General features: G+C 34.7%; 3 protein-coding genes across 5 annotated transcripts; 1 reads left to right on the top strand and 2 right to left on the bottom strand.

Annotated features, from left to right (window-relative positions):
- Positions 1–2,713: 2,713 nt before the first annotated feature.
- LOC123230345 (bZIP transcription factor 18) lies at positions 2,714–6,497 on the bottom strand. The gene is made up of 4 exons (XM_044656533.1): positions 5,865–6,497; positions 4,634–4,766; positions 4,128–4,212; positions 2,714–3,450 (listed from the first exon to the last, which is right to left on the bottom strand). Exons 1-4 carry the CDS (start codon positions 6,245–6,247, stop codon positions 3,074–3,076), a joined length of 978 nt encoding a protein of 325 aa, XP_044512468.1. The 5' UTR covers positions 6,248–6,497; the 3' UTR covers positions 2,714–3,073.
- Positions 6,498–7,505: 1,008 nt separating this feature from the next.
- On the top strand, positions 7,506–9,388 carry LOC123192938 (RING-H2 finger protein ATL74-like). Of its 3 annotated transcripts, none has more exons than XM_044605654.1 (2): positions 7,506–7,804; positions 8,395–9,388. In XM_044605654.1, exon 2 carries the CDS (start codon positions 8,622–8,624, stop codon positions 9,222–9,224), a length of 603 nt encoding a protein of 200 aa, XP_044461589.1. In that variant the 5' UTR covers positions 7,506–7,804; positions 8,395–8,621; the 3' UTR covers positions 9,225–9,388. The 3 variants fall into 3 exon arrangements, with proteins under 3 accessions (XP_044461589.1, XP_044461591.1, XP_044461588.1); XM_044605656.1 differs by having other exon boundaries at positions 8,357–9,388; XM_044605653.1 differs by having other exon boundaries at positions 8,313–9,388.
- Positions 9,389–11,518: 2,130 nt separating this feature from the next.
- On the bottom strand, positions 11,519–13,333 carry LOC123192937 (chalcone isomerase-like protein 2). The gene is made up of 5 exons (XM_044605652.1): positions 13,173–13,333; positions 13,003–13,089; positions 12,760–12,915; positions 12,445–12,671; positions 11,519–11,809 (listed from the first exon to the last, which is right to left on the bottom strand). Exons 2-5 carry the CDS (start codon positions 13,085–13,087, stop codon positions 11,651–11,653), a joined length of 627 nt encoding a protein of 208 aa, XP_044461587.1. The 5' UTR covers positions 13,088–13,089; positions 13,173–13,333; the 3' UTR covers positions 11,519–11,650.
- Between the last annotated feature and the right edge of the window lie 805 nt (positions 13,334–14,138).

Raw genomic sequence — 14,138 nt, 5'->3', positions numbered from 1 at the left:
AGATGTGGACTTGTAAATGTGAAGGGACAAGTTAACAATATTGAAAGAGAGGGCAAAGCCACACAAATAGAATCTCAATTGCCGGCAAAATTACGTGTATCAGACTGCACATGCAAATGTTTACTTGAGTTAGACTAACTAATCGCCTCCACCCTCACATGCTGCTGATGTTCTCATTTTCTTCTTCTGCCATCTTTTTACTTGAAAATTTTCCCTTAAACTAGCTGATTTATCGCTAATCAGTGAAACATTTTAGCCTTAGTTCATGCATGATGGCGTCTTCAAGTCCAACTTTGCAGGCGATGGATAAAAAATCACATTAGAAAGTCATCTCCAGATTTAGTCAGAATTCAGTTTTCTAAGTCTAAAGTACTGCCTGTAAAGAAGTCCAAACGTATGTTTTTCACATTAAGCGAAAAGCGTTAGGGGGGTGTTCAATCAAACTAATTTTGAATAAAAAATTGAACTAGAAAAAAGTTACTGAAAACATATGTTTGAATGCCTATTTAAAAATATAGTAAAATCAGTTTTATTTTTTAAAATCGATTAATCAAATTGAACTAATTTAAAAGAAATTAAACAAGGAGTTAATAAATTACTTATCATATTTTCAAAAAATACTAAAATTAGATAATACTTTAAAAGTCGGTTAATAAAAAATTCAGTTTAGTTAACTAGTATATTTAACCCTTTCAAAGTAATTAATCTTTAAACTAATTCAATTTCAATTTACGATTTTTCAATAAAAAATTTGATTTGATTAAAATTATTATCATCCTAATTCGGTTAACTAAACAAAGGATTGGTAGGTGCCGGCTTGCAAAGCAAACAAAAGAGCATCTAAAATTGAAGCGTTGCTTGTGTAGTTCAATGTGCAGCTGATTTGGTAACTTAATCAACTCTTTAATTAATAATTATATATTAATAATCCCAATTATATTTTAATCCTCACCTCTTTAAAATTCATGTGTCGGTTACTATAATTAAAATATTTTTTGAGCTTAGAAGGAAATTTGGGATTTGTTGAGGGACCTACCATGTTAGAGGCACATGGAAGGTCCGATTATCGCGGCCCATGTATTCATCCATGCATCACTTTCATATGAAATTCATGGTATTATTTATTTTTTTTATAGGATTTATTGAAATTAAGGCATAATATAAATAAAAATATGGAAAATGAGAAACTGACTTGACAATAATGAAGATGGTTTTGGGTTTTATTAGTATTAATATGATATATTAAATTCAATAAATTTGTTCAATCTATTTAGATTCCCTAACCAAGTTCTACTTGTATAAATTCAAGATATTTCTCACTTTGATTTACAATTCAACAAATAATAATTATCAAAGTTTTAATTGAATTAATTCATTTGTTTCATTATTTACTAGAAGGGATTTTTTTTCTAATCCCAAAAAAATTATGAACAATTTTGACTCGGAGTAAATGAAATTAACCTGTTTGCAGTAAAATTCAAGTAAAAATGCTTTTTGTTAAGCAACTCCTGTTATTCGTATTGCTAAATAAATTTACATGAGCAAAAGAAATTTTTAAAATTATAAATGGGGTGGCCTAATCATTAGCCCCTATAGCTCAGTGGTAGAGCGTCAGTCTTGCAACTGAAGGTCTGTAGTTCGATCCTGCATGGGGGCAATGTGTTTTCTTTTTTTCAGTTTTGTTACTTTGTTCATATATGAAGCCTTGGGACATATATTTCCTATTTTCATATATATTATGGTTTCAGTTCTTTTATATCAATATTTTTCAATTCTTATCATTGCATGATGATAATATGTGAACCTAAAGCTCCAAGGAAAAAAGACCATAATCGTGGGGACAACATAGACCTAGACCAAACTTGAAAGGAATCCACAAAGGGCAGGACAGGGGAGGGCAGACATCGTGGATATTTTATCCAAATGTTGTGTGATGTCTACCCATGAAAATGGCCTTCACAAGGGACTGTCTGCAGTGTTTGCTCCAGTTGTAGGGACTAGGACTAAGATCCCCTTAACAGGGCAAGGACCATTTTGCTGAACAGTCACTTTCACCTGTTGGTTACAATTTAGGGCACCCACAAACAAACCCATTTGGATGCTGGAGTTTCCAACTCTCCACAATTTCTGATCACCACAAATATGCAATCCCCACCATGTGCGGTTTAATTGCAGCTTGGTGGTGTAGGCCCTGTTGGCCATACCTGACCATTTGTAACACTACAAGTCGGTTGTGTTTTCAGGCAAAATTACTGATTTTGTAATCCTCAGGAAAGTGTTGTTGCGTGCGAGAGAAATAGCTGCAGTTTTCTTTAGTAATTGATTGATTTCCTTTCTGCATTTAAGGCAAAACTGGTTTTCTAGTTCTTGTTGAACTGCCATTGATGCAAAATTTTATTTGTGTCTAATGCTCTTTAGTGATTTGGTGCGGAAATTCATCTTAAGCATTACAAATTGATATGGGGGATTCCATAAATTATTGGACAGAAGGAGATGCTTCACCATATCTGTTTGTAAAGCTTAAGATTAATAGAGTTTAAACCACCATGGCATATTGTGTTGATATTTACAACTAATGAATATAACGGTGGCCTTACAGGCGGGTTAAAGGCCACCACCATTCATAATTCCTGCAATCACATTTGATGTTTGAGGAGTAAGGAAGCTGTAAACCAAAGGCATGAGGGAACAGATAAGATTTAAGAGAAAGGGGGGAGAGAAAAAGATAGAAAATATATATAAAAAGTAAGATTATAAAAAATTATTCTATGGTGATCAGAGAGTTTAAACAGTAACAAACAGACAATACAATGATGGATTCTGGCAAGAAAAGATGCACTTCTACTCCTTAAAAAGGAAACTTCTATTTCCTGATGAATGCCCCAAAGAAATGAAATTTGAATCGGACAGGGAAAGAACTCACCAATATCTTAGAAATGGCAAAGCTACTGAAAAACCTAACTCCCACTCACAAAAAAGAATTGAAATCAAATAAACAGTACCTGTGGCTGTCAATAAGGTCAGACTATGAACAATTCAACAAACACGGTGGACAGAAGATTGGCAACCTTTATCAGAATGTGCTGCTGCTTTCACTGGCAGAAATTGAGGGGCCTTCAGACTTAACTAGATGAGAACTTCTGCTATTGATATCCAGCCCCTGCAATCTGCCAAGGGGATCCTGCTGCAGCATATCTGAGAAGGCACGTGACTGGGCTGTGGCTAGCATAGGCTGAAGGGGCCCTGATGTGTTAGCGTGAAATGGATGTAATTGTGGCATTTGCATGTTCTGAGAGTCTCCTGGCCCAGATTGTGATGGGTGTTGGTAAAACAATGATTGACTATATGGAATGTGTTGCATGCCTAAGTTGTAGGTATCTGTGGGGGTCATTATTTCTCCAGTTGCAATCTTCAGCCTCTCTACTTCCTTCTTTAGTGCTTCATTCAGAGCTGTAATTCAATGACATAGTCATGAGAAGGTAAAATGGTAAGATATCAGAAAAAAAAAAAAAAAAAGGGAGAAAAATAATATGAGAGATTATATCTGTTAAGAGATGGACAAAATGCTGTTACAAACAGGGCATAATGATTAGTCTTCAGATTTTTCAATCCTCTATGATAGGGTCCATACCCTAAAGTTAAGCATTGCATTAATGGTGTGTGAGGTGGGGTTGTGGCTTTAATTCTTACCTGGAACAAAAATAGGGGTAAAAAAAAAAACAAACCTTTCTGCAGTGCAAAGCCAAGTGAGGACCAATTTTGATGCATTGGTAGACCCAAATTATAATTTGAAAGTATATTGATAGGCTTAAATTAGATGAAGCACACAGTACATCATAGAATCTTCAACTTTATTGCATTATTTGTAAAGGTGCATTAAGACAATATCCTGAACTGGGCCAGATAATGCAAAGGCTTGCTTATACTGTAATTGAATATTTTCATGCTTTCTACTAAGCTTGACAGCTATATTTTGCCCGGGGGCAGTAGATCTTCAGTGTGGTTTGAGTCTTACCAAGATGATAAAAAAGGGGAACATGCACCTTGGCATGTCAACTATAGCAAACATTGTTCAGAAGACAAATGGACAGAGATTATAATTAAAACGGGGTGTGTGTAAAACATACCATCACGTAACTGAGCCTGTTGTTCCATAGCCTGTAACCGAAGTTTAAGCTCTGTGTTCTCAGTAGACAAATCTGTTGTGTCTCTCTGATGAGAACAAAAGAATAGACCATAAGTTATTAGGTAGATGTTCCTAAAAGAATATATGGAAGCAACAAATAGAGATCAAACGAACTAACATTAGCATAACCATTCTCTTTTTTAAAGTTTTATCTAATTTATCAGGAGTAGATGCTTTGAAAGATAACGTAGAAGCAATATTGAACACCAAAAAGAATTGAAGCCAATGAAAAGAGAAAAAATAGTCACTAAGTTTTCCTTTACAGGAATCATCAAATACAGTTTTGTTCTTATACAATATTAAGGAAATTGATGTAAATCTGCACAATCATCAATTTGTGTACAGTTTTTTCTACAAGCAGGTTCCACATTATGCAAAGGACGCCAAGAACATCTTTTTATTCCTATAACTATAATATTTAAGTCAGAAAAGTGTAAAAAGGAAAACCTGGAATAGTGTGAGTTGTGCAGATAGGGTAGTGGCTTCTGTTTGAAGTGTCTGGACCTTTCTCTCAAGTTCAGTTATATAGCGTGCTTTCCTCTCTTTTGAACGAGCAGCAGACTGCCGATTCGCAAGAATCCTGTTTTAAAGAGTGATTTGCAAGAGGAAATATTAATAACAATAAACACAAGGGATGAAGTGCACAATGCTGTGAAGCTCCATAAACACGTTAAACTACATCTAATAACAAAAGATATTTTGACTCAAGAAAACAGAATTAGAACTCTAAGAACTGTCTGGTTAATCCTTCATATTTTTTATTTAAAAGAAAACAGAGGATACACTAAATCATAGGTTAGAGCTCTATATTTTAATAGTTTCCTACGAAAAACGTATGGCATTACCCAAATGTAGATTAACTGTTTGAATGTTGATCTAACTATTGCTGAAACTTGAAAGGGAAATTTCAGCAATTCAGCCCATGTAATAAAACAATGTCGTCCCGTGTAACCACTTAAAAATGTTCTAACTATTAGGCATGCAGATTAAAAGGTTCAGCAAAACCTTATTTTTACGTCCAGAGGGCACAGTTCTATATCATTCACCAAGTGAAAGATATAACAGATCACCATATATGCTTTTTTTGGGAAGCTGAACTTGGCTAAATTTACATGGATTTGTCAAATCTTAACATTCAATGAAACTGAAAATCAAATAGATATCACTCGTCGTGTAAATGGTGAATCCAGAGTTCATTTACAATCCCAAAACACATCATCGAAGTAACCAAAGAAAACATAAATCAAATGCAAAAATAAATTACAGCAAAGAAAAGTTACTAACTCTATCGGCTAACATTGCCAAATTCAACAAAAGGTACTTAACTACGTTTCAATAAAGCTCAAATTATAAATCCCAACAATTAATCTTCTCTTTTACACACTAGAAATGAAAAAGAGTTTTCAACTTTAACCACCATAACAAACATTCGCAAAAAGGGTCTCTAGCTATTCTCCAAAACTTAAATCTTCTCCCTACATTCTTCCTTTAACTAGGGAAATGCTCTGGCATTGCACCTCTAAAAAGTCAATATCACCAAAAAGATAGCAGCTATCAAAGTACGTCACTAAACTTATACTACATACAATCTAAATTTCATTATTACTACTAACATAAATGCACATAATTCAAAAGAAAAAAACAAATCTTTTCAAAAAAACAACTAAAAATATCACACCTTTTAGCTCGTTTTGGATCCACGGTCCACAGCTCGGCTAACTTATCAGGATCCATAGCTTTCTTAGCTTCAATAGACTCCATAATTGAGGAAGACGAAGTGGAACCATCAACTGAATTACTGTAACGATGGCGTGGCTTGGATGGGACATTGGCATTGGCGGCATCGGGTTTGGGCGGGTTGTCTTGGGTGGTGGGAATGGAGCCAAGTTTTTCAATGTCCATGTAACTGCAAAACAAATCGTCCTCTGATCCTCCAAGACCATCGAACAATGGATCCGATACCAGATCCAGGTCCTCGGGTAACCGGTACTGGACTTCGGATTGTGCTCGGCGGTGGTAGGGACCACGTGGAGGAGTGTTTGACGGATCTTGGTTCTCCATACTTCGAGTTTTCTTGCAGATACAGAGAGAGAGAAAAGAGAATGAAGAGTTTTGTTTTCTGTACTGTGCTCACGTTGAGACAAGCTCTTTGTCACCCCCTTTTATTTAAAAATATTAACTTCTCAACTACGATGTCGTTTTAATTTCTCCATCTTTCTACTTTTCATTTCATCACCCTTTGTCTACATCCTTCCTGACCCATACAAACTGGTAAGCAAATTTATATTGTTGGTTTATATTTAAGAATTTAAGCGCATTTCTATTAGGTGGCTTGCAAAGTAGGCACAAGTGTTTTCTTTAGCTAGAAATGCTCAATCTTAATACATTTATGTTCTTTCATGAATCCAATCTTCAAAATGATAACCCACTTACCCATATAAGGAGAATAGTCAAAGAGAAAGACTTATACTGGATCCAATCCAACCCATGTTAAGAGATGAAACAATTGGCAGCTTGGCCTTAGCCTAAGCCAAGTCTAAAGAACAAAATTCCAATCATAGTATTTCTGTCACTGAAAAGTTGATGTGATGTACATAGATTTGGAACATTATTGGAGAGATATTAAATTTTGTTTAACGACACTAATGCCTTAGTCAGTGGGTATTGAATTGATGCGAGCACATTTTCTTACTTCCTCCTGCTAATGTTCAGCCATCTATCAGTTCCCTCTTGTGGGCTCCTCTGTTTCTTAGACCTTGATCCTAATGTGACTCTGCACTTTCTCATATCGTTAAAGAATAAAAATTTGGAATTTGATCAGAGACAATTTCAGTATTCTTTAAGTTACGAGTTCTAAACATTTATAAGAAACTTAGAAACAAAAAACTTTGTTCTCAAGTGTTTCTTCATTTGCTGTACCCAATAAAGCTGAAAATTTTATGAGGGTTAGTTGAGTGGGTGGGTGACATGACATGACATGAAATGGTTTCAATGGAAGATGTATGGAGAGACAGGTGTTGTCGAATCAAAGAGTTTACTGTGGTAGTAAATTTTACCAAAGACCTGACATTTGTGCGGCTATCAACTTTGAGTCATGGAGGATTTGCCTTCACCACATGATTCCCATGTGCCAATCCTTTCTTTACACGCCACTTAGCCTCTCTTTTTCATACATTAAGTTCACCTTCACAGAATTCTCAGGAGCATAAACAAGTCCCCATCACATATTAATCATAGAGAAAAAGACAGAAAACTTTCCCATTTATTAATCTAAGTTTTCTAATCTAATCAGATCGCCATACAGGCTCAAATAAGATAATATTGATGCTGGGTGGATACTGTCATTTTGGCAGCCTCCCTTCAAACTGATAGGTTTAACTTTCACTGTTTCATGTTTTATATGTGATACTATTTCTGCAGTGAATATTTTGTACAAATAAAAGGACGGCAAGACATTAACAATTTATCAGTACTAGGGATTTGACGGTAGGCAGTGGCTGAAATGAGAGAACAAAACTTATTCATCTTCTCATTAAAAGAAGAGAGGGAAGTGTGCGAGGAGGATTTTGTGCTGAAGAATAATTATTTTTTAAGCTAATTGAGATTAGGTGGGATCAGGTACCATAATCAATATTCTCTCTCACTTTTTCTCTTCAGTTTGATTCTAAAGATTAACCATCTGTTTTCATTTATCTCAATTATATTGCTTGTGAAAAGACTCCAAAACATCTCTTGCTCTCATTTGGTATCTAAATCTCTTCTGTACCCCAGTGGTTCCTCTGCCATATCCAGACACCACATGCCCCTTTATTAGACCCTCCATATTCAACTCAAAACATTAAGAAAACCCTCTCTCTCTCTCTCTCTCTCTCTCTCCAAATTTGGTTTTCCTCTCTCTTCTGGTATTTATTTGCAAGCACAAAAATTTCCCAAAACTTCTTTTTTTTTTTTTATTTACATGTAATTTTCTTTCATGTTTGATTTTGTTGGAAGGATTAGAGATTCATTTGCTTGTGGGCAACATTTTGTGAACATCACACTTTCAAGTCTCCGATACTATTAAATATTTTGCTTTTCTAATCCTAATCTCCTACATAGATGATGCCTTTTGTTTTTGTTTATTGAGGTTTTTGTGTAGGCGAAACCTAACAGAGGTTTTCATTAACTTAGAGCCACATTTGTCTTTCTTTCTCCTTGGTTGAAAATAGAACAAGAAGCAGAAGAGACAAAGCAGCTTCAAGCTCAGACTTTTGAGTGTGTTTCGTCCGTAAGGTACAAGCAACAAGTGGCCCTCAGGGTGAAGCAAATAAGGGAAGGCCTTACTCAATACATGAGTGTCATGAATTCTCTTCTGTCAATATCTTTTGTGGTCCGATTCATTAAAGATAACAAGTAAACTGATCAAGAAGCACAGTCGGTCAGCTCTTCTCAAGCAATGGAGAGACTTGATCATCCTCATCGTCTACTTCTCGATAAACAGTCAAGCCCATCAGCAAATAATGGAACTACCAGGACTCGGAATTCTTACCCAAGTGAAGCCAACTTTGACACCAACATGGTGATCATACTGGCGGCTTTGTTATGCGCCTTAATTTGTGCTCTAGGACTGAACTCGATTGTTCGTTGTGCTCTTCGATGTAGCAGAAGGTTTGCTTTCGAGACACCGGACGAAACTGCAGCACGTTTAGCAGCCACAGGGCTTAAAAAGAGTGCATTGCGCCAGATTCCAGTAGCTGTTTATGGCACTGCAGGAATAAAGATTAAGGCTACAGATTGTACAATTTGTCTTGGAGACTTTATGGACGGTGAAAAAATCAGAGTTTTGCCTAAATGTGACCATGGTTTTCATGTAAGGTGTATTGATAGATGGTTGTTGGCTCACTCTTCTTGCCCAACTTGTAGACAGTCATTGCTGGAGCAAACAACAACAGCAACAAGTTCTGATGCAGCTGATGTGGATTCTGAAACCAGGCATCATCCTGGAAATGCACCAGGGCAACAAGGTGATGTTTCTATAACTGTTGATGAGGTGGGTTAGGCCTAGATGATTTGAAAAATATTCGTCTAAATAGCTGAATAAATTAGAAAAGGAAGAAGGGTTCTTTTCCATGCGGGGTGTTGATTATTTGACAAGGTAGGATGCAATTTCAGGGTGAGAAATTTTATGTAATGAAAAGTTCCTGAGGTTATTCTGTGAATATATATACAAGCGTGGATTTGGTTGGAGGTAAAAAAATGGCTTTCAACGGTATATTAATCAGTTATATCCAAATCATTCATCAGCTATTCAATTCATTTTAAGATTTTGTGAAGATCTGGAGGATTACTAAATTGAAATAATTTTGATTTTTAAGTACAAAAGTTTGCTTTAAAACGTTTCACTTTTTCTTTTTCATAGCCATTTGATTAGGTTTGAAGTGGAGCTCTGCCTGTTAAAAGTGAAGAATGAAGAGGGTTTTAAAAAAAAAAAAAAACAAGGGACTCAACAAAGCAGATTGAATTACCTCCAGTGTGAGTGATGATTTCTTCTAAAAGCAAATTACACTTAAAAAAAATTCTCTTTCTATACTATAACTTGTGTTTTTGACATGTCTAGTATGTACTTCCTTCTGGTGTGCACAATGGTTTTGAAGTTTTTTCAGTATAGTTTCCTAAATTTGGCTCTGGGCTTCACAAATTGGATTTTTTTAAGATCTAGAAAACATACAAGGTCACAGCGACGGCAAAGTAAAAATTGAAATATCGCCAAACGTGATTTGAACCATTACTCTTATGTTTGAAATCTCATATTTTTGTCATTCAAATGATCTCTTTGAAAACCCAAAAACAATTTTTTTTATATATATAGAGTCAAGGAGTCAAGCCCAAAGTTCAGAAAATAAAACCATCAATATTTGTTATTATTAAGATCTAACATCTATTAAGTATGAGATTAAAACCACCCTTGAGCTCTTTTTTTTTTTTTTTTTCCAATAAAATTTGGTTTTAAGGGTGAATGACAACACAAAAAACATGCCCTCTCAATTCCCACTTCATGTCCACAAGCATTTGCTTCCTTTTTATTGATTAGATTTAAACAAGCAAATTTGGCTACTAATAGCAGAAAAGTGAACAAAGAAAGTAAAGTTAACAAGTGTTGTCTGAAAGCACTTCAAAAGGAAGCAACATCTTGTGGTGATAGAATGGAATCTCAACCTCTCTGAATAATACAACTTTAATCTCTCCTTTCACCTTGTGGGTCTACTTTGCCCACTCAATCCACAATTTCATTCATTCATTCATTTATGCATTGGCCCAAGAAAAATTTGTATAAAGCAATGAGTTTGAAGAAGACATCAAGCATCATTAACCATTGGACCACCCCCTTTCATGTACCTCTTTGATGGATCTCTCTCATACTTGGATTTTTATCCACACACTTCAAAAGATTGAAGCAAAGAATTTCTTTTTGGTGGGGAAGTCAAGTTCACAATATGCCTATTTGCCCCACTATTTTCAATTGGGTATTTTAGCCACTACATTTTCATCGTACAAGGACACATGTACCATCATTTGTACATAGTCTTTTCATGGATTTGTCAAGCTTGTGGTTAGAAACTTAGAAATAGGAAAAGGGTATATGGAATTAGCAGAGTTTTTTGTTTTGGGCTAAGCTAAGAACTGTGGGGAATCTTGTCAATTGCCTTTAGAGCTAGACATATTTGTGTTGTCATTATTACTTGTGCCGCTTTAAAGTTTAAACCATATATTAAATATTTCTTTTTAACAAAGGAACAGACTTGGAAACTATAGTAATATTCTTTTACTCAAAGATGTGGCTCTCGCTTCTCTATAATGGCCACCCATCATGCTCTGATTTGACCTAACAAAATTTAGATTATAATTTTTTTTTTCAATTATGCCACTCTTATGATTTCACTGCATAATCCATCCATTCTCAATCTTTTTCAACCAATAATGTTTAAAGTAATATCTCAAAAATTTCATCCAAAATTTGTTAAGACTAGATTGTGCAGGACAAAGAATTGGTTATAAATAGAGCCTCAGCCCATACAGAGAGCTTTCTCAATAGTAGCCCATTTGTATCACTCAATTTCTTACTATCACTCCAATTTATATGCATAAGTTAGTAGGATTTATTTGTATGCTCTGTGAGCTAAATTTGGCTTTTTAGACAGTTCTGTTTTAGATAGCAGGTATACCAGCCTCCTGAAGTCATACAAGTTCACCCAACATTTCAACCTAAATTTGCACAATTATATAAAAATAATAAAACTAAATTGATAAATTGTGAAAATTCAAAAACAAGCTCAAGCAGAAACAGTTATTTCAAAAAAAAAACTTACATTTTTATTGGTAAAAAAAGCATACCAGACTCATTCAAGCAATAGTTTCCAATGATCCCACAAAACCAGAAGAGCCAACAGTAAAGCTCTTTTTATTATCAGAAACTATTTAGCTACTTCATTTTGATAGCTCAGCTGAGAGATTCTTAGCCAGGCATGATATGGTTGTAGCAGACACTCCCCTTGTTCCGCCCAAGTACCATTTCTGGATCATCTCAACCACATTTGCATTCTCCACTGTGATTTTAGACTCTTTTCCTTCACTTGCAAAGCCAATCTGCACCAGAAGTCACCAATAGGGGTCAATATATAATGAGAGTGATGTCATGTATACAAAATCACTAATAACATAATGATATATTAACTGTGTGTTTAAAAACATGTAGTTTTTATTTATATATAAACATCCTCATCATTAAGGTGTTGTTAAAAATTTTCAATGTAAACTAATATTAATTATATTCTGATTTCATAAAACCATATAATTGAATAGTTCAATATTAGCTTACAGATGAACTTGAGTGATTAATAAAAATAAGTCTAATACACTTAAAAGTTATTGATCTTCGTAGATGGTTTAATGTGAATTCTTGGATTATTAGACTTTTGATAGGAGAGTCCGAATACTCTCTTATATAAATTAACTAGGGCTCTACTCTCAAACTTAATTTTGATAAACAATTTTACCCATTGAAAGTCTTGCATTAAAAGATTCTGGTGTGGTAGAGTTGTCATAAAGTGTTTTCAGTTTTTAATTGATTTCAAAGTTCTTCAAAATTAGAGGCATGGCTTAAACAAGTTTTTTCATATTTTAATCTTGATTCTATATTTAAATTAAACATATATTTCGGATTAAGTTAAATAAGAATTAAACTTTACAGCTATTGGTCCTTGAGATTGATTAATACGTACCTCAGCTGTGGAAGAAGTCGCAGGGAAATGGAATGTGATAATGGAATTCTTTTTCAAATATTTAGATTGGAAGAATTCAACAACTTTCTCTAAGGCAGCTTCTTCCTCATCTTCATATTTGTCATCAGCAGCCAATCTGTCCCTAACAGCACTCTCTAGTTGCACCCCATATTGGGCTCCTTTAAGCTCCTTGATCACTACAACTCTCAAAAATTTCTCCACTGGGGCTGCACAGGATTCAAGAAATACATTAACAAAGGGAAAAGACTTAAATCTGATATGTTAATCTGCAAATCAGAGTCTTTTGAAAATTACCAGAAACAATAGCTTCAAAGAAGTCATCATCTTCAGCTAGAGAACTTCCAGCTTTCCCCTTCCATTGCTGAAGGTGGCTGAAAATCTCAGGATCAAAGTAAACTCCAATTGCTGTGAACTTGATTTGCAAGAAGTGTACCTCAACGTCTGTGATTCCTGTTGAAGCCCGACAAATTGAAATAAGACACCTTCTAATTAATCAACATCAATAGCATAATCAAAATATGACCCAGATGGGCTCACCATGACCAAGGAGGTTTAGTGGCTTTGTCTTTGTGATCTGAGAAGGAAAGGGGATTTCATCCACCTGTACTAGTTCAGCACTCATAACTGCAAATTTTATCGCACAGAACCAGAATTAAGTCATGGAAGTGGAACAATCAGATACAAGTATGAGATAGAGAAGCACTTACTGATAATTTTTCTGGGGAATTCTTTGTGGAAGAGATTGAAATTTTTTCAAACTAGTGTCAAGTCTTTGTGATGGCTATGCCATAGAACAATCCAATCTTTTTATATCTTTGTTTAAGGTGGTAGTTGGGGCGTGTGACCCAGCTGCCTCTGAAAATATTTGTCCAACTTTTATACCATTAATTAACAATTTCATATGCACAAGCTGTCTCAGAATTTCCACCTTACAAATTAGTTGGTTGCCCACTGTGGTCTCTGTTGGCTGTCTAAGAATTGGTCGTCAATAATATTTTTGACTGTTTCAACAACTGGGTTCTAATAGATTATTATTATTTTAGATGAACATGAAAACCCACGAACTAATAAAAGAGAAAGATAAAATAAATCAGTCAATGTTCTGAGGGCTATATTTTAGTATACAGTATTGACATACTAAATGTAATTACATAGAAACTTCCATCAGAGGATAATTTGACTGACTTAAGTATGGAATTTCCAGACATAATCTCCGAAGGATTTAGGTTTGAGATGTGTAGACGTCCCATCAAAATAAAACTTCTGAATTATGTAGTGCAGGTCTAAACATTACATCAGGATTTTTCTTGTTCAGAATAATTTATTTAACTCATAGAAACGATCTGAAAACTCGAATGAGATTTCTAAAATAGATCCATCAGTGAAAGGCCTTGGTTTCCTGAACAATAACGAAGGAGAAAATTAGGTTTGTTGTATGGGAAGACAGATTCAGCTCGTCACGTGCTCAGAAATTAGGTGGTAACTAACCGCCGCACGTGAAACCTGCCACATGTATTTCTAAATCAAACATAATCTTTTCTCTGGCTGAAATATGAATAAAGCTATACATAAAATCGAATTATATAAATTTATTTATATAAATATTTTTTTCATTTCAAAATTATTTAATTACATATTATCATATCAAATTATATAAATAAAATTATATAATT

Source organism: Mangifera indica, chromosome 12 (genome assembly GCF_011075055.1).
Source record: "Mangifera indica cultivar Alphonso chromosome 12, CATAS_Mindica_2.1, whole genome shotgun sequence".
In the NCBI taxonomy this organism is placed as follows: Eukaryota; Viridiplantae; Streptophyta; class Magnoliopsida; order Sapindales; family Anacardiaceae; genus Mangifera; species Mangifera indica.
Note: the sequence above shows the minus strand (reverse complement) of the source record. Positions and strands in the feature narration are given on the sequence as shown.

Excerpts from the sequence above, each read along its gene's own strand:
- LOC123192938 (XM_044605654.1), top strand. The coding sequence starts at position 8,622 with ATGGAGAGACTTGATCATCCTCATCGTCTACTTCTCGATAAACAGTCA.
- LOC123192937 (XM_044605652.1), bottom strand. The coding sequence starts at position 13,087 with ATGAGTGCTGAACTAGTACAGGTGGATGAAATCCCCTTTCCTTCTCAG. Across the intron at positions 12,672-12,759 it reads CTTTGAAGCTATTGTTTCTG|CCCCAGTGGAGAAATTTTTG; the intron begins GTAATTTTCAAA and ends AATCCTGTGCAG. Across the intron at positions 11,810-12,444 it reads CGACTTCTTCCACAGCTGAG|ATTGGCTTTGCAAGTGAAGG; the intron begins GTACGTATTAAT and ends CTTCTGGTGCAG.
- LOC123230345 (XM_044656533.1), bottom strand. The coding sequence starts at position 6,247 with ATGGAGAACCAAGATCCGTCAAACACTCCTCCACGTGGTCCCTACCAC. Across the intron at positions 4,767-5,864 it reads GATCCAAAACGAGCTAAAAG|GATTCTTGCGAATCGGCAGT; the intron begins GTGTGATATTTT and ends TCTTTAAAACAG. Across the intron at positions 3,451-4,127 it reads ACAGGCTCAGTTACGTGATG|CTCTGAATGAAGCACTAAAG; the intron begins GTATGTTTTACA and ends ATTGAATTACAG.